We start from the raw sequence: 17,397 nt of genomic DNA, 5'->3' as shown, positions 1-17,397 counted from the left end.
TAGACTTAAATCTGTTCCATGAGTCAGTGGACTATCATTGCTCAAGAAGAGTTCAGTCACTGTTTTCTCCTCTCCTACAAACTCCAGAAGATCAAGATATCTCAGCAGAGTACCCACGTGCCACCGGACTGGAGAGTGGGATTAAAGGTTGCTTATAAAACCTGAGTCCTCATTCAAGACTGGGCAATGTGCTGACATGATTTTTTTTGGGGGGGTCATGTCTTTAAAGATTCAAAGATTGTTTCTTTTTATCTGTTGCCCACTAGCTGAAAGGGAACTGGAAGAGGACACAGACTGCTCCAGCCAAAGACTGGCAACTGGCCATCTGTAAGGAAAGTCTGCTGTGATGTTACAATTTATCACTTGTCATTACTATTGCAATCCCGTGAATCACCACTGGGAATTGTTCAGTAGTTATCTCCTACCAACCCAAAAATAAATTTAAAAGAGATCTATTTCTTTATGCACTGAAACAACCCTGATTGATAAGAGTTGCTTTTGTAGCAAAATGCCCGGGTACCAATACTAGCCTCCTTGCTGCCAGTACAAATTAGAGGACAATTTTCTGAAAGCAACCTCTTAATCTATTTAGCCTTTCAAATAGCCAGCTTTCCATTTTCAAATCTCAAATTCCAAAACAAAGTTTATTCACAAAAAGTTTCCTTCTGAAACGTTTAGAAATGATTGAGTCTAAAATGTGCAAGTATGGAGATTCCCTACATTTGGGATAATGAGTGAAGGGAGCACTGTTCATTTCATATTAGAAGCCTGTTCAGAACAAAATAAAATTTAGGTTTAAACTCTAAATACACAACTGGACATGTGAATCCTTGGTCTATTAAGTCATAAGGATTCAAGTACTTTCATTGCATTGGATGAAGGGAAAGAAATAATTACTCTGTTTCAAGCATTTGTGGAGAGATGAGCCAAGAGAATCCAAAAGGCAAGGCGTAATGGAACACAACCCGAAATAATACTTCGAAGTTTTCAGTTTGACTGTTAAAAGGAATCTAATGCTATCTGAAATATAAGTATGTGCATGGGATCCCACACGAGTGCACATTAATCCTAGAACTATGAAACCTTGGTCTCCATGCAAGAGTTGAAGTTCGTTAGAAAGGCATTGTGATGAAACTGCCTGTGGGAAACTTGTTTAGTAAATAAATGGAAGACTTTGAACTCTAGGGATGTCAACCCAGCACCTTTCCCAAGCACTAAATTCACTTATAAAAAATGACAGGAGAAAACATTTTAAACAGGAAACATTGTAAAAGAGCCAACTGCAACTCCTAGTGAGGTACATGCTGTACCTTCCTTGTACTGGGTCGTGAGTAACTTTCATCATCACTGCTGGTCCAGTCCATGCTTAGATAAAAGGGCTACCACTTAGCCTTTGTAGCTGGGACAGCCAGTTGTATCTCTGAAAGCTTATCCTGAGGTCTAGGGAGCTGTTGATTCCTATCAAAAGTCAGGCAAACAGTTACTGCAAAACTGAATGTGGAAAAAGAGGTGTTAATGGGGGAAAGAAAACATCTTTCATCTCCTCATTTCAGCTGTACAGACTTCTAGATAAGATAGTAACTGGAAAGGACAAAAAGACTAAAGTTATGGGACGGAAAACAAGAGTAAGAACCTAAAATGGAAAGATGAAAAAATAAATTGGATTAATAATCAAAGATCAGTAATTTAGTTAAATTATAAATTAAAGAATCTCAGTTCAAAAAAAACCACTGAAGAGAAAGAGGGCTCAGAAGCTTCAGGACCAACCAGCTGTTGTCATCATAAAGGAGCTGGATAACGACCAAGTATATTTTCCCCTTTCCCCGACCAGTACAACCTGAGTGTGGACTAGAATTGAATGACTGGATTGCTTCAGATGCAAAACAATAGGAGTCAGAGCTTAAAGACTGAACAAAGGCTGACATGGTCCAGCCTTCTCAACTATGACATCACCGAATTCCAAGTCTTTTCCATCAGCTTCAGAGCAGTTGGACTGGGAGACAGGAATTAGTGACCATAGAATACTACACCAAGGCAAAAGGTTTTTTGTTTTTTTAAAAGGTAATACCTGCAAGATGATTATGGAAATTCCATAACAGCTCCATAGTTAAGGTTGCACTGAATTTTTCAGTTTAAACAACCTTTTGTTTTTGTATGAAGAATACAGGGTATCCTCCTTACAGAGGATAATCTATGAGTAAATACTCAAGTCCTATTCTCTCCCACAAATTGCTCTTTTCTTCCAGTGTAAATAGGCTATAAAGCCACTGGATCAGGGTGATGTAGATAATATAGTAGGCAATAGCAGCATGATAGTTAAGGCTGTGTCACAAATTCTGTTTAAAGGTCGACCTTCCTAAATCCTCTAAAAACTATATGCTTAGACTTCTTTGAAGTAACTGAACATTTCTGTGCACCTCAGGATGGGGGCAGGGTCATTTGAGCCAGGGATTCCAGAGATAAGCCTTGAAAAAACAGCCATTTTCCAAAAAGTTTCTACCCCTTCCCCAGAGCTAGAGATCAAACTATGACTATGATGCAGGTCAGAAGAGTCGTGTGCATGGAACCCCACTAAATCTTTGACGACCCAAACTGAGAACAGTATTTAAGAAAATGTGTGGTTTCTGCAGTGTGCATGTACCAATACAGAAAAAACAGCTATTCAGTGGTTCTCAAACTTCATTGTACTGCGACCCCCTTTGACAACAAAAATTACTACATGACCCTGGGAGGGGGAACTGAAGCCTGAGCCCAAGCCCCGTCTTCAGCCCCAGGTAGCCCTGGGCAGGGGAGGGGGGCCTTAGCTTCGCCTTCAGCCTCAGGGCAAGTCTAACGCCAACCCTAGAGACCCCATTAAAATGGGGTCACGACCCACTTTGGGATTCTGACCCACAGTTTGAGAACCGCTGAGCTAGAGGGTTTTCATTCCCACCAGTTTATATGCTTTAAACCTCAACTCTTGTGAGTGCTCTAAAATCCGAATGGTTATTTTGATTGCTTTTAAATTTGGTCTGCCTCATGAGGAAGTGGGGTAGCGCTAATGACTGAAGTAGGAGGTCATTCGACCAAGAGGTTCCCAAGTTACAGACTTCCTGCCAAAAAATCCTCTTTCCTTCTGGTGACTTGTGCTAGTAAACTGATAGGTACTAATCATTAGATTAATCACAGACCTCGTTGAGACTGATGACTGTGAACTCACCCTTCAGTTAATATAACTAACTTAATTTTGATAAGTTAATCAAAAACCCACATCTAAAACAAAAAGTTTTGAAATGAGTGGCTGGAGGTTGCTGCAGTTTGAGAGTCCTGGCAATTTTATTTTGGGGAATGTAATTAAAGTCTTTGTGGAAAATCAGACATAAGTGCTACGCCTCTCGTGGAGATGGAGTTATGTCGGTGTAGTTGGCTACTTACATCGGCGGGACAAGGATGTAGTAGGTACACTGACATAATTAGGTTGACGTAAGCTGCCTTACGTCAACCAAACTGTCGCATGTAGACCATGCCTTAGACTATGAGCTTGTTGAGGTAGGGACTGTCTGTTATTATAGTAGTTTGGCACTGTTTGGGTGCCTGGACTGTGAGTTTCTATTCAATGGCAAATACCTACGTTAATACAGAGTGATGGTTAAGAACACAAGAACGGCCATACTGCATTAGACCAATTGTCCATATAGGCCACTATCCTGTCTTCCGACAGGGGTCAGTGCCAGATGCTTCAGAAGGAATGAACAGAACAGGGCAATTATCTTGGCAAAACAGCCATTGCTGGACCTATCCTCCATGAACATATCCAATTCTTTTTCGAATCCAGTTATACTTTTGGCCGTCACAACATCCCTTGGCAACGAGTTCAACAGGTGGACTGTGTGTTGTGTGAAGAAATACCTCCTTATGTTTTTTTAAACCTGCTGCCTATTAATTTAATTGGGTGAACCCTGCTTCTCGTATCATGTGAAGGGGTAAATAACACTTCCTTATTCACTTTCTCCACACTATTCCTGATTTTATACACCTCTATCATATCCCTCCCTTAGTCATCTCTTTTCTAAACTGACCAGTCCCAGTCTTTTTAATCTCTCCTTATGCAGAAGCTGTTTCATACCCCTACTCAGTTTTGTTGCCCTCTCAGTACTTTTTCCAGTTCAAAAGCATTTCTGAGATGGAGAGAGCAGAACTGCACGCGGTATTCAAGGTATGGGTGTATTATATAGTGGCATTATGATATTTTCTGTCTTATTATCTCTCTCTTTCCTAATGGTTCCTAACACGGTTAGCTTTTTTTGACTGCTGCTGCAGTTAAAAGGTTGCTTGGTGGTATGTGGACCCTTGCAGAATGTCGAGGACATCTCAAACTTTTGAAAAGCAGAAAATGCAGTTAACATACTGGCTGCACCTACAGTGTATCCAAATAATTCCCTTGGCTACTGCCAACTCCAGAGGGAGAGACAGAAGGTAATGTGGGCAACCTGTTTTCCCTTTAATAATGTTAGATGGAATCTAGTGGGTGACTGTGAATGGACAGTAAAAAAGTTGGCGAAGAGCTCCTACATTTATCAAAAAAGGGCAGAGTTAAAGTTGCATGGCAACCTTAACTGTGAATTTCCTTGTTTTCAGAAGTTTGAGTTTTCCCTCAACTCAACGTTCTGCACGGAGTCAACATCTACCAAGCAACCTTAACCCTGTGTTAACAGGGTTTTTTTTGCCATTGAATAGAAACGTTCAGTTAAGGTACCTAAACAGCTTTCACTTTGTCCTTGTAGAGATGCCTTGAGAAAAAAGATGTCAGACCATCTCATCTATAAAAACAAATCAATTCAATTCAGTGACCAAACAGTAGTTCTTTACTCTTGTTCATACAGATGTTGTGCAAAATGTGGCCTTCTTTATAACCACACAGAAAGATATACATTACAGACTGTTGATTAGAAAGATACTGAAGGCCATTATTCCACATTAAAACTTCATGTGCCACCAAATACACAAGGATCACCAAAGGCAGACCTACATATTAGACACTTAGACCCCAATCAAGAAGTTGTAGCATGGATGTGAACAGCAAAGTTAGGGGGTCACAAAGCAACACAAATAAAAATTACCTCATATTGCACCAGTCTCTACAAGTATAGGTTTTTCATATGTAAGATTTCTGCAGCCATAGCCTATAAACTTAAAGTATTTGTGTGATAAAGAGGGGGTGGGGGGTAGCTCCCTTTGATGGACACCCAGGCAGCCAGTTAGCTGTAAAATCCCTCTTGATAGCTGTTTTCTACTTGCTTTACCTGTAAAGGGTTAAAAAGTCCCCCAGGTAAAGAAAAAAAAAGTGGGCACCTGACCAAAAGAGACTATGGGAAGGCTAGAACTTTTGTAAATTGGGAAATAAACTTTCCCTTGGTCTGTTGTTCTCTGGGCTGGAGAGACTCGGAGCAGCAATGCTATAAGCAGGAATGCTGTGTAAGGTTTGAAACAGGTATGAAAAAGTATCTTCCATACTTAGAAAAAATAATTTGGATAGGGAATATTTAATTAGATGCTATCGGGTTTATTTCTTATTTTGGCTTGTGGATCTCCTCTGTGCTAACCCCTGATGCTTTTGTTTGCTTGTAACCGTTAAGCTGAACCTCCAAGAAAGCTAGTTTGTCTGCTTAATTTTTGGAATTGCTCTTTTAAAATCTAGCAAAAGCCTAAGTTCCAGATGTATTTTCTCCTCTCCCCGCCCTTTCCTTTTTTAAATAAAATTTACCTTTTTAAAAACAGGATTGGATTTTTGGTGTCCTAAGAGGTTTGTGCATATGTCGGTTGGTGGCTACAGCTAATTTCCCTTTTTTCCCCCTGCTCAGTGTGTGTGTGTGTGTAAGGGCTTGAGGGTACCCCACAGGGAGGAATTCCCAAGTGTTCCTTCCTGGGTCCAAGGTTGTTTGGTTTTTTGTTTTTTTTTTTGCATTTGGGTGGTGGCAGCATACAAGCCTGGAATGGCAAGTATTAATGTTTAGAATCCTTGCAGGCCCCTATCTTCTGCACTCAAAATACCTTGACAACTTGTGAGGCAAAAAAACATAAAGGAAATATGGCAATAGTGTGTTCGCTGTAGTAGTACATTGATCTTCCACATTCAAGATGTCCTGGTTCAGAATCTGGGAATTTCTTAAAACTCTTAGAAAATGTCTGATGTAAAAATACCACATCTTACAATATTAAGGCAAGTTCCTGAAAACCTTTATATGAACAACTCATCAGGCTCTAAGTACAAATGGATCTGAGCTAAGGGGTTTGAGCCTCCCAGATCAGGTCTACAGACTTATGGAAGTGGGTTTTACACACTAAAAGTAGATGTGTAGATGATGCTTTGATATTATAAACTCAGGCTGGAGCCTGGGCTTCGTTTTTGTTTGTTTGGCGAAGAAAAAGTCACAAGAAGTTTTGATCATTTTGAAACTTTTTTTGAAATGCAAAATTCATCAAAACTGACCCTTTCCAGAAAACAGTTTCAACTTCAACAAATTGGCATTTTCTAATGAAAGATGTTTAATCAAAAAATTAATGACCAGCTCTAGTTTTAAAATGAATGTAAAGAAACCAGTGACCATAGTTTCTTATACTAAAGATCCATAGACTGTTGACTGCCATGGAGATGATGGCACTTTGCACCTCATAGGAGGCCCTCAGTGCTCAACAGGAATGGGACTTCATATTGAACTCATGAATGACTACTTCATGCTCTTAAATAGCAACATTAAATTAAAAATACTTTTGTATCTCAAAACACAAACTACATATAAACAGAATGATTGTTGGAAAACACACCTTTTCCCATTAAAGATTCTTTCACAACCCTCAACTCGTCCCATTAGGGGATATTATTACTCACTCAATCAATGGCACTCTCACCTACAGGTCAAAAGGCTGAAAGTTTACATTCTATATCAAGACCAGTGCTGCCCAAAAGTACAGTGGATTTAAGTTAAGAGATACCATCTTCTAATGAGATTTTTAACAAGAAGACATGATAAACTGTAACTCAATTTCTTGAGTTTGCACTGTAGGTTTATGTTTAAATTCACCCTAATAAAGTAGACACTATGCTTTTATTAATATTTAATCCTTCTCTCTTAAAAAGTCTTCACAGCAATCCACCAGATTAACACTAAGAGTAGCTAAATACACTTGCATTTAAACCCAGTGCACAGAACAACTCCACTGTGTAACTGCATATTTAAAATCAGCTTTTGGAAAGGTGGCTGTGCTTACCTTGCTTTTTGACATTGAATGTGCTGAATCTTCTCTACTTTGTGACACATCATCCTTCCCCCTATCAAAACCTTAAAAGAGAAGATGACATTGCTGCAATATGATAGCTCATTTGAATACACTACATTTTATTTTATCTGACTCTTGAAAAGTAAAACATAAATTAGCAAATTTCACTTGTCTGGTCACCATCCAGAATGATGCAAATAAATTAAAAAAAGAAAAATACTGCCCCCTATAAAATGTAATTAAATAACTTTGTTTAGTAAAAATACATCCTGAGGGTTCAACATATCACTTGCTGTACAGCTACTTCTGAGTTTTTAAAAAAATTAGTTTCCGCACTGAAAATACATTATTCTGTGTATTTATTCATATTTTAAAATTTCACATTATATACAATTTGCCCAACTGCCATTTCAGATTTAGTGTTGAGATTCTGAGCTATTCACACATACACCATAAATATTGCCCAAAATGTGCTCCTCTACCCTCCACAAAGTTTTATATTGTGCATGTGAAGTACACAATGTTTTAAACAGGCATATTTATTAAATCAGAACTGACTTTTTTCAAACTAAATAGACACTCCTCACTGTTTGTTGCTTTTTAAAAAACAAAACATGCAATTACAAGTTCCAGATACATTTTTTCCAGTGTCAGGAAGTAGGGTTTGGGGTTTTTTTGTTTGTTTTTTAAATAGAAACAAACACATGAGCCACTTGACTCAAAACTGGCCAGAGATTTTGCTCCATTTTTTTTTAAATTATTAACTTTTAGGCATATGCAAGTATGGAAAGCTTCATTGAAAAATATGAATTTTTCAGAATAAAGGGTTACAATTAAAATTATATGCAACTTCACAATTTTCACTACCAAATGAACACCTGTAATGCATAATATACCGGTACTAATGATTATAGTAAACAACTGTTGGACAAATGCAAATCCTAAAAGCAGCTTTCCCCTACTGCAAAGTTGAACAATTTTTCTTTTTGGTTTGAACAGAAACCAGTATTTTCCAAAGCCCATCTCTGGGCCAGCACCTGCACCCTTCCAGGATTTTTGCTAATGAAGATTCCAAATACTGAGATTGTCTCACCGCCCATACTTTGGTTGGAATTTATTAGCTATTTGGTCTCTCAGATATAAATTCAAGAAGGAAAACAAAGAACAACAAATTCCCTTGCCTTGGTCATTAAAATACTTCTAACTACTGTACATAAGGAGTAAATTGACATGTTTAATGTATGTGAAAGTGCACACACAACATAGATGGAACTGCCATTTTGTAGTTCTTCTCCAACTACAGATTGCTTCACATCTTAACATGTGCTTACATTTTGAGTCCAAGAAGGTGTATGTGATATATACAATATTAACTTTAAAATAATTGAAACAGAAGTTGACACTCCTTTGTATCTACAATATTTTATACAGTATATATAAGTTACATAATAACACTGGGCTTTTATCAGCGTCAAAGCTATCATCCTACAACTTGATGACACACAGAACATTTCATGCTGCAAAGTGAAAAGTATAAAGTGGTGGAAGAAGTCAATATCATGCACGTGATGAGCTGCTGGTACAAATTATACCAATGCTCCATTTTGTTGGAAGAGTTTTTTCCAGTGAAAGAATAAAAAATTCCTCATGCATATATTTCAGTATATCAAAGTACACTTGTTACTATGCCATCTCGGTACACCACAGATAATTTAAAGGTCACCTCAGAAAGAAGAGCATACCTCAGAATAGACCCAGACAGATGAAAAGCCTTGCACCATTTTGATTGCAAATATACCATAAAGTCTTGGCCCACAAGAAAGCTAGTTCCCCAGACAGAAATATTGCATGAGTAGTAGTTACTCCAATCGGCTACACCTCTCCTGCCAGCTGAAGGAATGCCTTAAGAATTCAGAATTGTGGAGACACTGGTATGTAGGGAGGTTGTGTGGAAAAAATAGATCGCCTCCCTCAAGAAGATGGGTTGCTCACTCTTTCTCCCCTCCCCCGACACACATTCTAAAGGTAGATTTCCCCCCCTCAGCACTGTAAAGTTGGACAACTTTTCTTTTTGGTTTGAACAGAAGCCAGTATTTTCCAGATCCCATCCTCTGAGCCAGCATCTGCACCCTTCCAGGACTTATGATGCCTAGAAGATATCAGATATCATTTAATGACCTGATCCAGCACAAATATCCACTTCTAGAAATTTCCTTATGTTGCTGGAGTCATGTGACTAAAAGTAGCCTCAAATGAGAATGAACTTGATGAGAAACCCTAAATCTCAAACCCTGGTCTCAAACTGTGGTCCGCGGCCCACCAGTGGTCCGTGAGCTCCATTCAGGTGGTCCGCGGGTAGTTCCCTTGAAGGTGAATGGCCTGGTGGCCGCACACAAGAATGAAGGGCCACCCACCTAATTAGTGGAGCCGTGCAGGCATGGCTCCACTAATTAGGAGCCTGGACTCTGGAGAAGACGCACATGTAAGGTGAGGTGGTGGCCTTGGGGGGAAGAGGGTAGGTGGGAGGGGGTAGTGGGGTGAGGAGAGAATTTGGGATGTGCAGGGCTGTGGCGGCCAAAGAAAGAGGCGACTTTCCTCAGCCCCAGCTCGGGGGCTGCCGGGGAGAGACCCCCCCCTCCTTCCCAGTCCCAGCTTGGGGGCTGCTGCAGTAGGGGAGAGCGGGAGAGCCCCCCACACTTCCCAGCCCCAGCTTGGGAGCTGCCGCGGCATAGGAGAGAAGGCACATTCATCACATTAGAAAGGTAAGACTACTGATATTAAAATTTGAGTTGTGTGCTTTTATTTGTAGAACAAAAAACCCATTTATTATTATTAAGGTTTTTTAATATAGCGCTTCTATCGAAAGCACTTTACAATAGTTAGCTAATGGTACAAACAACATTTGGAAAGAACATTAAGTGGTCCGCCGAGACCCTCAGCAATTTTCAAATGGTCCGTGAAAAAAACCACTTGAGAACCACTGCCCTAAATCATTTCATAAGAGGTAGGAATTTCCAGGTTATGCAAGAACTGCTATATTTCTCTCTGTTCGGTTTGGTAGCCAAAAGAATAAATTCACATTTTTGTACATCAACTTCGAGGATGTCACATTTCAGTATATTAAAAATAAGTTTATTCCTTTTGGGTACTAATTTAAAAGGACTTCACATTCTGATTACTCTTTGTGCACGGACAACTGTATTCCTTGTAGATCTTCCTATTGAGTGGCTCATAGAAGGCTATTAAAACCCTTCATTTACAAGTCGTCCTGTCCACTAGATCAAGGAGTGCAACGCCCAGGTAACAGCAATAGTTAAATGGAAGGGTGTAAGTCCCTATACTGGAAGAAAATTGTAGTAGTACAGTATTTAATCTAAAATATAAGGGCATAGCAAAATAGAATGATTGGAAGTTTAAGCTAAACAAACTGGAAATAAGGTGTACATCTTTAAACAGTGAGGGATTAATCACTTGAACAATCTACCAATCAACATGGTGGATTTTCAGATACTGTAAGTCTTTAAATCAAGATTGGATGTCTTTCTGAGAAAATCTGCTCTAGCCCAACCAGAAGTCATTAGGTTCGATACAGAAATGACTGGCTGAAATTCTATGGTCTGTTGTCCAGGAGCTCAGACTAGATCACAATGGTCGGGGTGCCAGAATGGGAGGGGGCGGGGCCATCACTTTGAGAAGTGGGAGGTCTATTCCATAAGGGCAAACAATGCAGGGGGAGAAGGGGTGGCACAGGGGTGGGCGCCACAGTTCTGGTGCAAGTAGCACCCCACACTTTAAGGGAGCTTCTGCCACTCCTGATAATGGTCCCTCCTGGGCTTAAAAAAAATGAATTAGGTATTTGATATGGATGGTGAAGGTGCATAATTTAAAATTTAAGGAACCCAGCTCCCTGAAAATTTAAGGCAACCAAAATAAATTTTCTAAGACATTCAATTAAAGCAACAGTTTAGACAAGCACATATTTCTATATAGTACACACAGAATAAGAGACTAATCTAAGTTTTATACAGTGCTGTAGCCACAGTGGTCGCTGGATATTAGAGAGACAGGGTGGGTGAGGTAATACCTTTTATTGGACCAACTTCAGTTGATGAGAAAGACAAGCTTTCGAGCTTACACAGAGCTCTTCTTCAGGTCTGGGCTCACAAGCTTGTCTCTCACACCAACAGAAGTTGGTCCAATAAAAGGTATTACCTCACCCACCTTAGTCTAAGTTTTAACATTTCTGGATGTTAAGCAGAAAAGTTAATGGAGAAAGGACAGAAAATGACTATCCTAATTACAAAAACATATAAGTTGAATTAACAAGAATGTAAGTAAGAGGATAGAAGCTATAAATTCACAGCTTCCTGTTAAAGGATGTCAGCTTTAAGAACTTAATTTTATATACATACACACACACACACACACACTTTCCTGACGTGTTCCATAGATTTAATCAGCTACACCAGGCACAAATGAAAACTGCATAAATCAATTGGGGCATGAGGAATTACAGGAAAGTAGGATGCTATCTGGTCCACTGTCATCTTTTTTATTTCTCTGAATTCCACTTTCATGCTTCAGTTTCTTCTCTCTTTAGTGTTCAGTTGTATCAAACTAATTTGTATTACTTGTTTCAAGTATCCTTACTATTCGATTGAACAATTACACTTTAAAAAATTAACCAAAGCAAAACTATTGCACTCAGCTTGCTATTTAAGATAGTGTCCCGGATTTTGAACCTTTGCAGTAAAGAGCTTTGTTCCATTACCAAAAAAAACCGCTGCCTAGTTGTGCGTCCCAGCACTTGTGTTGCCTTGGAGTTGAATCTTTTCCAGTGACAGTAAGGCAGCTTTTTAAAACTTCTACTAAATATATTCTTCAGATTTTTCTCCCTGGTGTTATGAAAATGGTCTACAAAACTCAGTATTCTACCTCTAACCTAATCATCGCCTAAAATAGTTAAACACCACTTTTGCCATGTATTCTCATATGATGACAGCATCTGTGTATTTTAAGCTTATTTATTTTAACAGAAGCACTATTAGTCTAACGCGTTCAAGGAGATTTGTACCAAAATAACCCTAAAACTATTTGTTAGCCAAAACTCTGTAGTCAATATGTATTTCACTTTGTATATACTCTGTTCTGATTAGCTGCCCCCTTGACTTATTACCTTCGTGAACAATTTGTATTAGAGGGTATACTTGTTTTTTGTTATTGTAGACAAAAATATACCTGTTTTTTCCATCAGCCATACACTGTGAATTTATCTATACATGCATATAGAATCTTGATGGCGATAACATGGCATAACAGAGGAGGATCCATCTGTTTGAAATTAATGCTCTGTGTTATTGCTATATTTGTATTTCTGTTATCCCTTAAGGCACTGGAAGTCTGCATTTCGTGGTACTAAATGCTAATGCAAAATGCATTTGAGGTCACTGTCCAAGGTTGGAACTGACTGGGGACTGGAAGCAGTGTTTAAAAATCAACCCAGGTCTTAAGTTCTTCTACCTGAATCACCGACAGTTTGCAGTTCATCTTTTTAATTTCTTCTTTCATTTTCATGTAACTGGTTTCTTGGGTACACTTAAATATTCTACACATTGAGCCCTGTTTAATTAGAAACTTAAAGTATAGCTTTCAATTGAATCAGATATGTGCAGACAGATGTGTCAGCCTTAAAAGTATCCTTGTGTCCATTTCAACACAAAAACTATAGTGCTAAAAAGAAAATAATCTGAGTTCTTCTGTCCCAATGTGTGAATCAATTCAGATTTATGCATTTATGCTCATGAGACCAATCCTTGGGACAGGCCGAGATGTACTTAGCAGAGTACCAAATGACGTGGCAAAGGTGACAAACTTAACTCTCATCTGATCCCAGAGCTGCAGGTTCACCCCCACTCAGGATAAGTTAAAGCAGATTCAAGTAAAGCAGGATCAAATTCACCGCCAGGATAAGTTAAAAGCTGCTCTAACCTAAGCCTAGCTTGAAATGGTCTCCAAGGGGCTGTTACAGCAGCCAGGAATAGTGGCCAGGGCACTGCTGCACTCCCAACAGTCCCTCCCCTCGTATGCCATATACTGAGAGTTATAAGGGGAGGGGAGGTGGTGAGTGGCTTCGGGCTGGCTATACACCACTAGTGGGATCTCGGTAGGGAATCCACTAAGGCCATATTTAAATTTGCTTTTCTCCACCAGACCAAAACAAAGCAGATTTGGCATGGGCCAGGTTCTGGCCCTCAGATTATAAACTCACCAAGGGATTGATCCAAAATTCGCTGAAGTCAATGGGTTTTGGTTCAGGCCCTAATTTTCGTGCCTACTATAAACATTAGGCCAATTCTTTTCATAACTGACAGTCTTATCACATTTAAATGAGACCCAACTGATTGCAAGACAGTATTTTTATACAACAGCAGTCAGAGTTTAGTAGTTACATATTAATTGAACTGACAACCAAGAGCTCTGATGGTTTAAAAATCTATTTAAAACACAATGAGGAGATATTAGTTTGTACAGTTAAGACAATATTTTCTGGACTAAAAAATCCTCCAAAAAGTATATTTCTTTTGCCCTCTACAGAAAGCTGATTTTAAAAAAGCACAAGGATTAGTCGTTACCTTATTGTTTACGCAGGGTAATCTTTGGCACATAGTTTATGATATGGTGCCATTTAAAAACTGAATTTGAATTTAACCTCAAACTTCGCAAATGAAGCTTTTCACCACTGTGGGGGACATCATTTCATATGCTGATTTTGCATTTCACAACAAATAACCTTCACATTTAGGACACTTAAGTGAAAAAAATATATAATAAAAGAAATTAATTAAATACTCAATACCAACATCAAACACATTATGATTCAAAATGTAAGAACTGTCACTTATTGTGATTTGTATTGTGATTTATTGTAATTCTAAAGTCCATATGTGCACCAATGCAAAAATGAAAGCATAAATGAAGAGATCAGGAAGATCTAAAGTCAATTAAGCGACAAGGCTGTCAACTTTGACACATCAAGATAAGAAGCAGGTTAACTTGAGTGGATGCAATAAACAGATTTGAAAGATAATGCACTGAACTGAAGAATTAAGCACTCTCTAAAGAATTATATGAGCTATGCTTAAGGGAAGGTAGCAACACTGGAGAAGGCTCGTGGGACATAAAAGGAAAACAGCATATTTAGCTCTGGAACAACATGTTTTGTCTGGAACAATGCAGGAGGCACACACTGGCAAACACCTACAATGTGAATACTCAACTTCTGGGTGTTTCCTCACAATCAGTTTTAACATCTTTGTTAGAAATTAAGTAGTTTCAAGTGTTCCATGATCAGCAAGCTATAGTAGTAAAATCAAATTGGCAACTATATAATGAAAAACAACGACTTTGGTTACTAATTTCTTTAAATAAGATTTTGCTTTGAAAAAATAAATAAAGTAAGTCCACAGTAACTATTTTTCCCCAAGGCATTTCCTCAGGACTTTAACTACATATGCTTGTTTTACACCAGGTGTTTTCCGCGTATGCATAAACAGTTATTTACATAACAAATTGAAAGGCTACTCCTATCAAGTGAGGTAGATGCATTACCTAAATAGGTATTTACACAAGCCATACCAAGAGCTTCACAGAGCTACAAATCTGTTGTGTGTGTAATTCCCACAGACTTCTCAAATCAGTGTTTTTCAAATGCAGTCACCATGGCAGCGTGCGGCCGCTAGTGCCTTTCTTTGCGGTCACAGCCTCTTGGGCTGTGATGAAGGGAATGGACACAAACGCTGGAGGGGCAGACAGCTGGTGAATTCCCGCTTTCCCAGGGGTAGAAAAGGCAGGCCTCGGCCACAGGACTTCAGGCTCCAACCATGCGGTGGCAGGCTCTGGTTCCAGGCTCCGGCCCCAGGCTCCGGCCCCAGGCTCAGCACACCCCACCATTGTCCCTGGGCCCCGCTACCTCCCTCCCGCTCCAGGGCTTAATTTGTCCCAAGGCTTGCCGGGGCTGAGTAACTCTGCTGTGAAAATTGATATTAACAAACATACAAATATCATTTTTCACAGCAAAAGACTTACCAGTTAGCAAGTCTTTTTTGGGGGGGGGGAGGGGGTTAAGGAAGCACAACCAAAAAAGCAAAAGAAACAACAAAAATAAAAAGACAAGAACATACAAAACACCTTATTTGGGTTTCTATTCTGCTTAGGTGCAGTAAAGAATAGAGACAAATGTAAATGATTTTTATTACCGAGTCTGAAAAAAACCCTACATAAATAAATTACAACGATTTGGACATGTATATGTGCATATTTATTTTGTTTTTCCTAAAGTTAATTAAGTATTTTAGGAAAAACTGTCAGTGCCACCACCAGCAAGAGTTGGTGGCCACACTCGGAGACCAACAAAAAATTTGTTGTGAGAACCCCTGATCTAGTTCACCAAAGTAGGAACCATCTTTTCCATTTGTCCTACCTAAAAATTTTTTTTTTTTTAAAAGTGTTATTGTCAAAGTAACAGTCAGAGATAACACTTAATGTGCAGTCCTACGCTAGACAAAAGACTAAAAATGGTGCTGTGTGGTCCATATTTCTTGTTTCACTGATTACCGTATGAGTTTGGTTTATAAGTAAAAGAGAGGATTTCTCTAATTTCCAGCGCTGCAGATTCAGCCTAGGCTTGGGGAATCCTATTGTATTCTTTTCTTCTTGTCTACCTTCACTTATAGTAAAGGTTCTGCAAGCAAAATCAGGCCATTAGTGACAGTTGGCAGAACTTGAATATTAAGAAGTTGCCCCTCAGTGACACTCAGCAACCCAACTGTCCTCTATGGATTTACACAGATGTAACTAACTGCAACTTAGCCAGCTACTCTGTTGAGGGCAAACAATAAAGGAATGAAATAGCTTCCTCTTCCAGCTCTCCTGGTTCTATGGAGATAACCTGACAAAATAAATGTTTGTCACACACACACACACCCACACACACACCCAGAATGGCTATTTTTACATTGTAACTTTCAAAGCAGTATTGTACTTCAGACTGACAATACTTGGAAATAGATTTTTAAAGTCTAAGTTTTCTAAAGTATAATATAGGAACATATGCCCCATTAATACTGATTTGAATCACACTTATGTAGATGTACAATGAAAAGTTTTTTTAAAAATCCACCACAGCTCTCATTATAGTATTATTAATTAACACTGTTCCCTGCACACCTTCACCTATCAGAACAAGCTGAAATGTATAACCAAGATGAGATTCAACCCATCCTATATAAAGTCATTTACTGGAGACCCCTGCAATACTAAAAGAGGGGGTGTGTGATTAAGAATAAAACTTTAGCCTTAACTCAGCTTCTTGACTTGTCATTCTTAGCAAGACCACTGACATTGTGTGTGAACTTTGTAGCAGTTACCATGGAACTGCTAAAAACTACAGTTCAAAAAAATCTGTGTCTCACTTTCTCTCTCCCCATTGTACAATTTTTCAGTTGCAAAAAACTGCATCCTGTATGCAAATCAAAACAAAGCACGATATTCTCTATCAAGCATGTACAGAATCCCTTTTAGGAAGACACACTTGTGTTCTCTCTGAAACAAGCTAGTTTATTTACGCACATGTCAAAGATACAAAATTTCTGCTCTTCCCACAAGCAGATTTCATCCAGAAATATGTTTGGAATATTCATTCTAGTTTCTGTAATACCAACATCTTAGTGAAGGGCTTTCGCCTAAATTGATGGATTTGAGATTGTAAATTTTGTTTTTTGTTTTTATTAAGAGCTACCGAGCAAGAGTGAGACAAAACAAACCTGGTAAAGCAGGAGATATTTCATTGTATCCTCCAAACGAAGCATTCCGGACAAGTTTTCGGACATCTGATCGTGCAGGAAACACACCAGGCGAAACCCCAGCACATGAAGAAAACCTACGTCGCAGTGGACCCTCTTCCTTCATGAGTTAGATGGTCTGTGTAAGGATTATGTTCACTCAGACAGCTGGTTAGCATTAGCTGGTTGGAACAAGAATGTTGCAGTAACAGACTTTTACCTCACATTCTGATTAGCAAGATCCAAAGGGAACAGACACAAAGAACACACATACACACTGATGTGAGGAGATACCAGAGGA

General features: G+C 39.0%; 1 protein-coding gene across 7 annotated transcripts in view; it reads right to left on the bottom strand.

Moving 5' to 3' along the window:
• Positions 1-17,397, bottom strand: part of OSBPL8 (oxysterol binding protein like 8) — a 194,263-nt gene that overhangs the window by 63,679 nt on the left and 113,187 nt on the right. For 6 of the 7 annotated variants that reach the window (XM_048835708.2, XM_048835710.2, XM_048835709.2 and 3 more), the window contains one exon: positions 7,249-7,319. In XM_048835708.2, coding sequence (XP_048691665.1) covers positions 7,249-7,319 — 71 coding nt within the window. Of the gene's footprint in view, positions 1-7,248; positions 7,320-17,078; positions 17,279-17,397 lie in introns of all 7 variants that reach the window. The other variant, XM_048835711.2, reaches the window with a different exon arrangement.

The sequence above is a fragment of the Caretta caretta genome, chromosome 1 (genome assembly GCF_965140235.1).
Source record: "Caretta caretta isolate rCarCar2 chromosome 1, rCarCar1.hap1, whole genome shotgun sequence".
Lineage (NCBI taxonomy): Eukaryota > Metazoa > Chordata > Testudines > Cheloniidae > Caretta > Caretta caretta.
The sequence above is the reverse complement of the archived record's forward strand: the minus strand, read 5'-3'. Positions and strand labels throughout refer to the sequence as shown.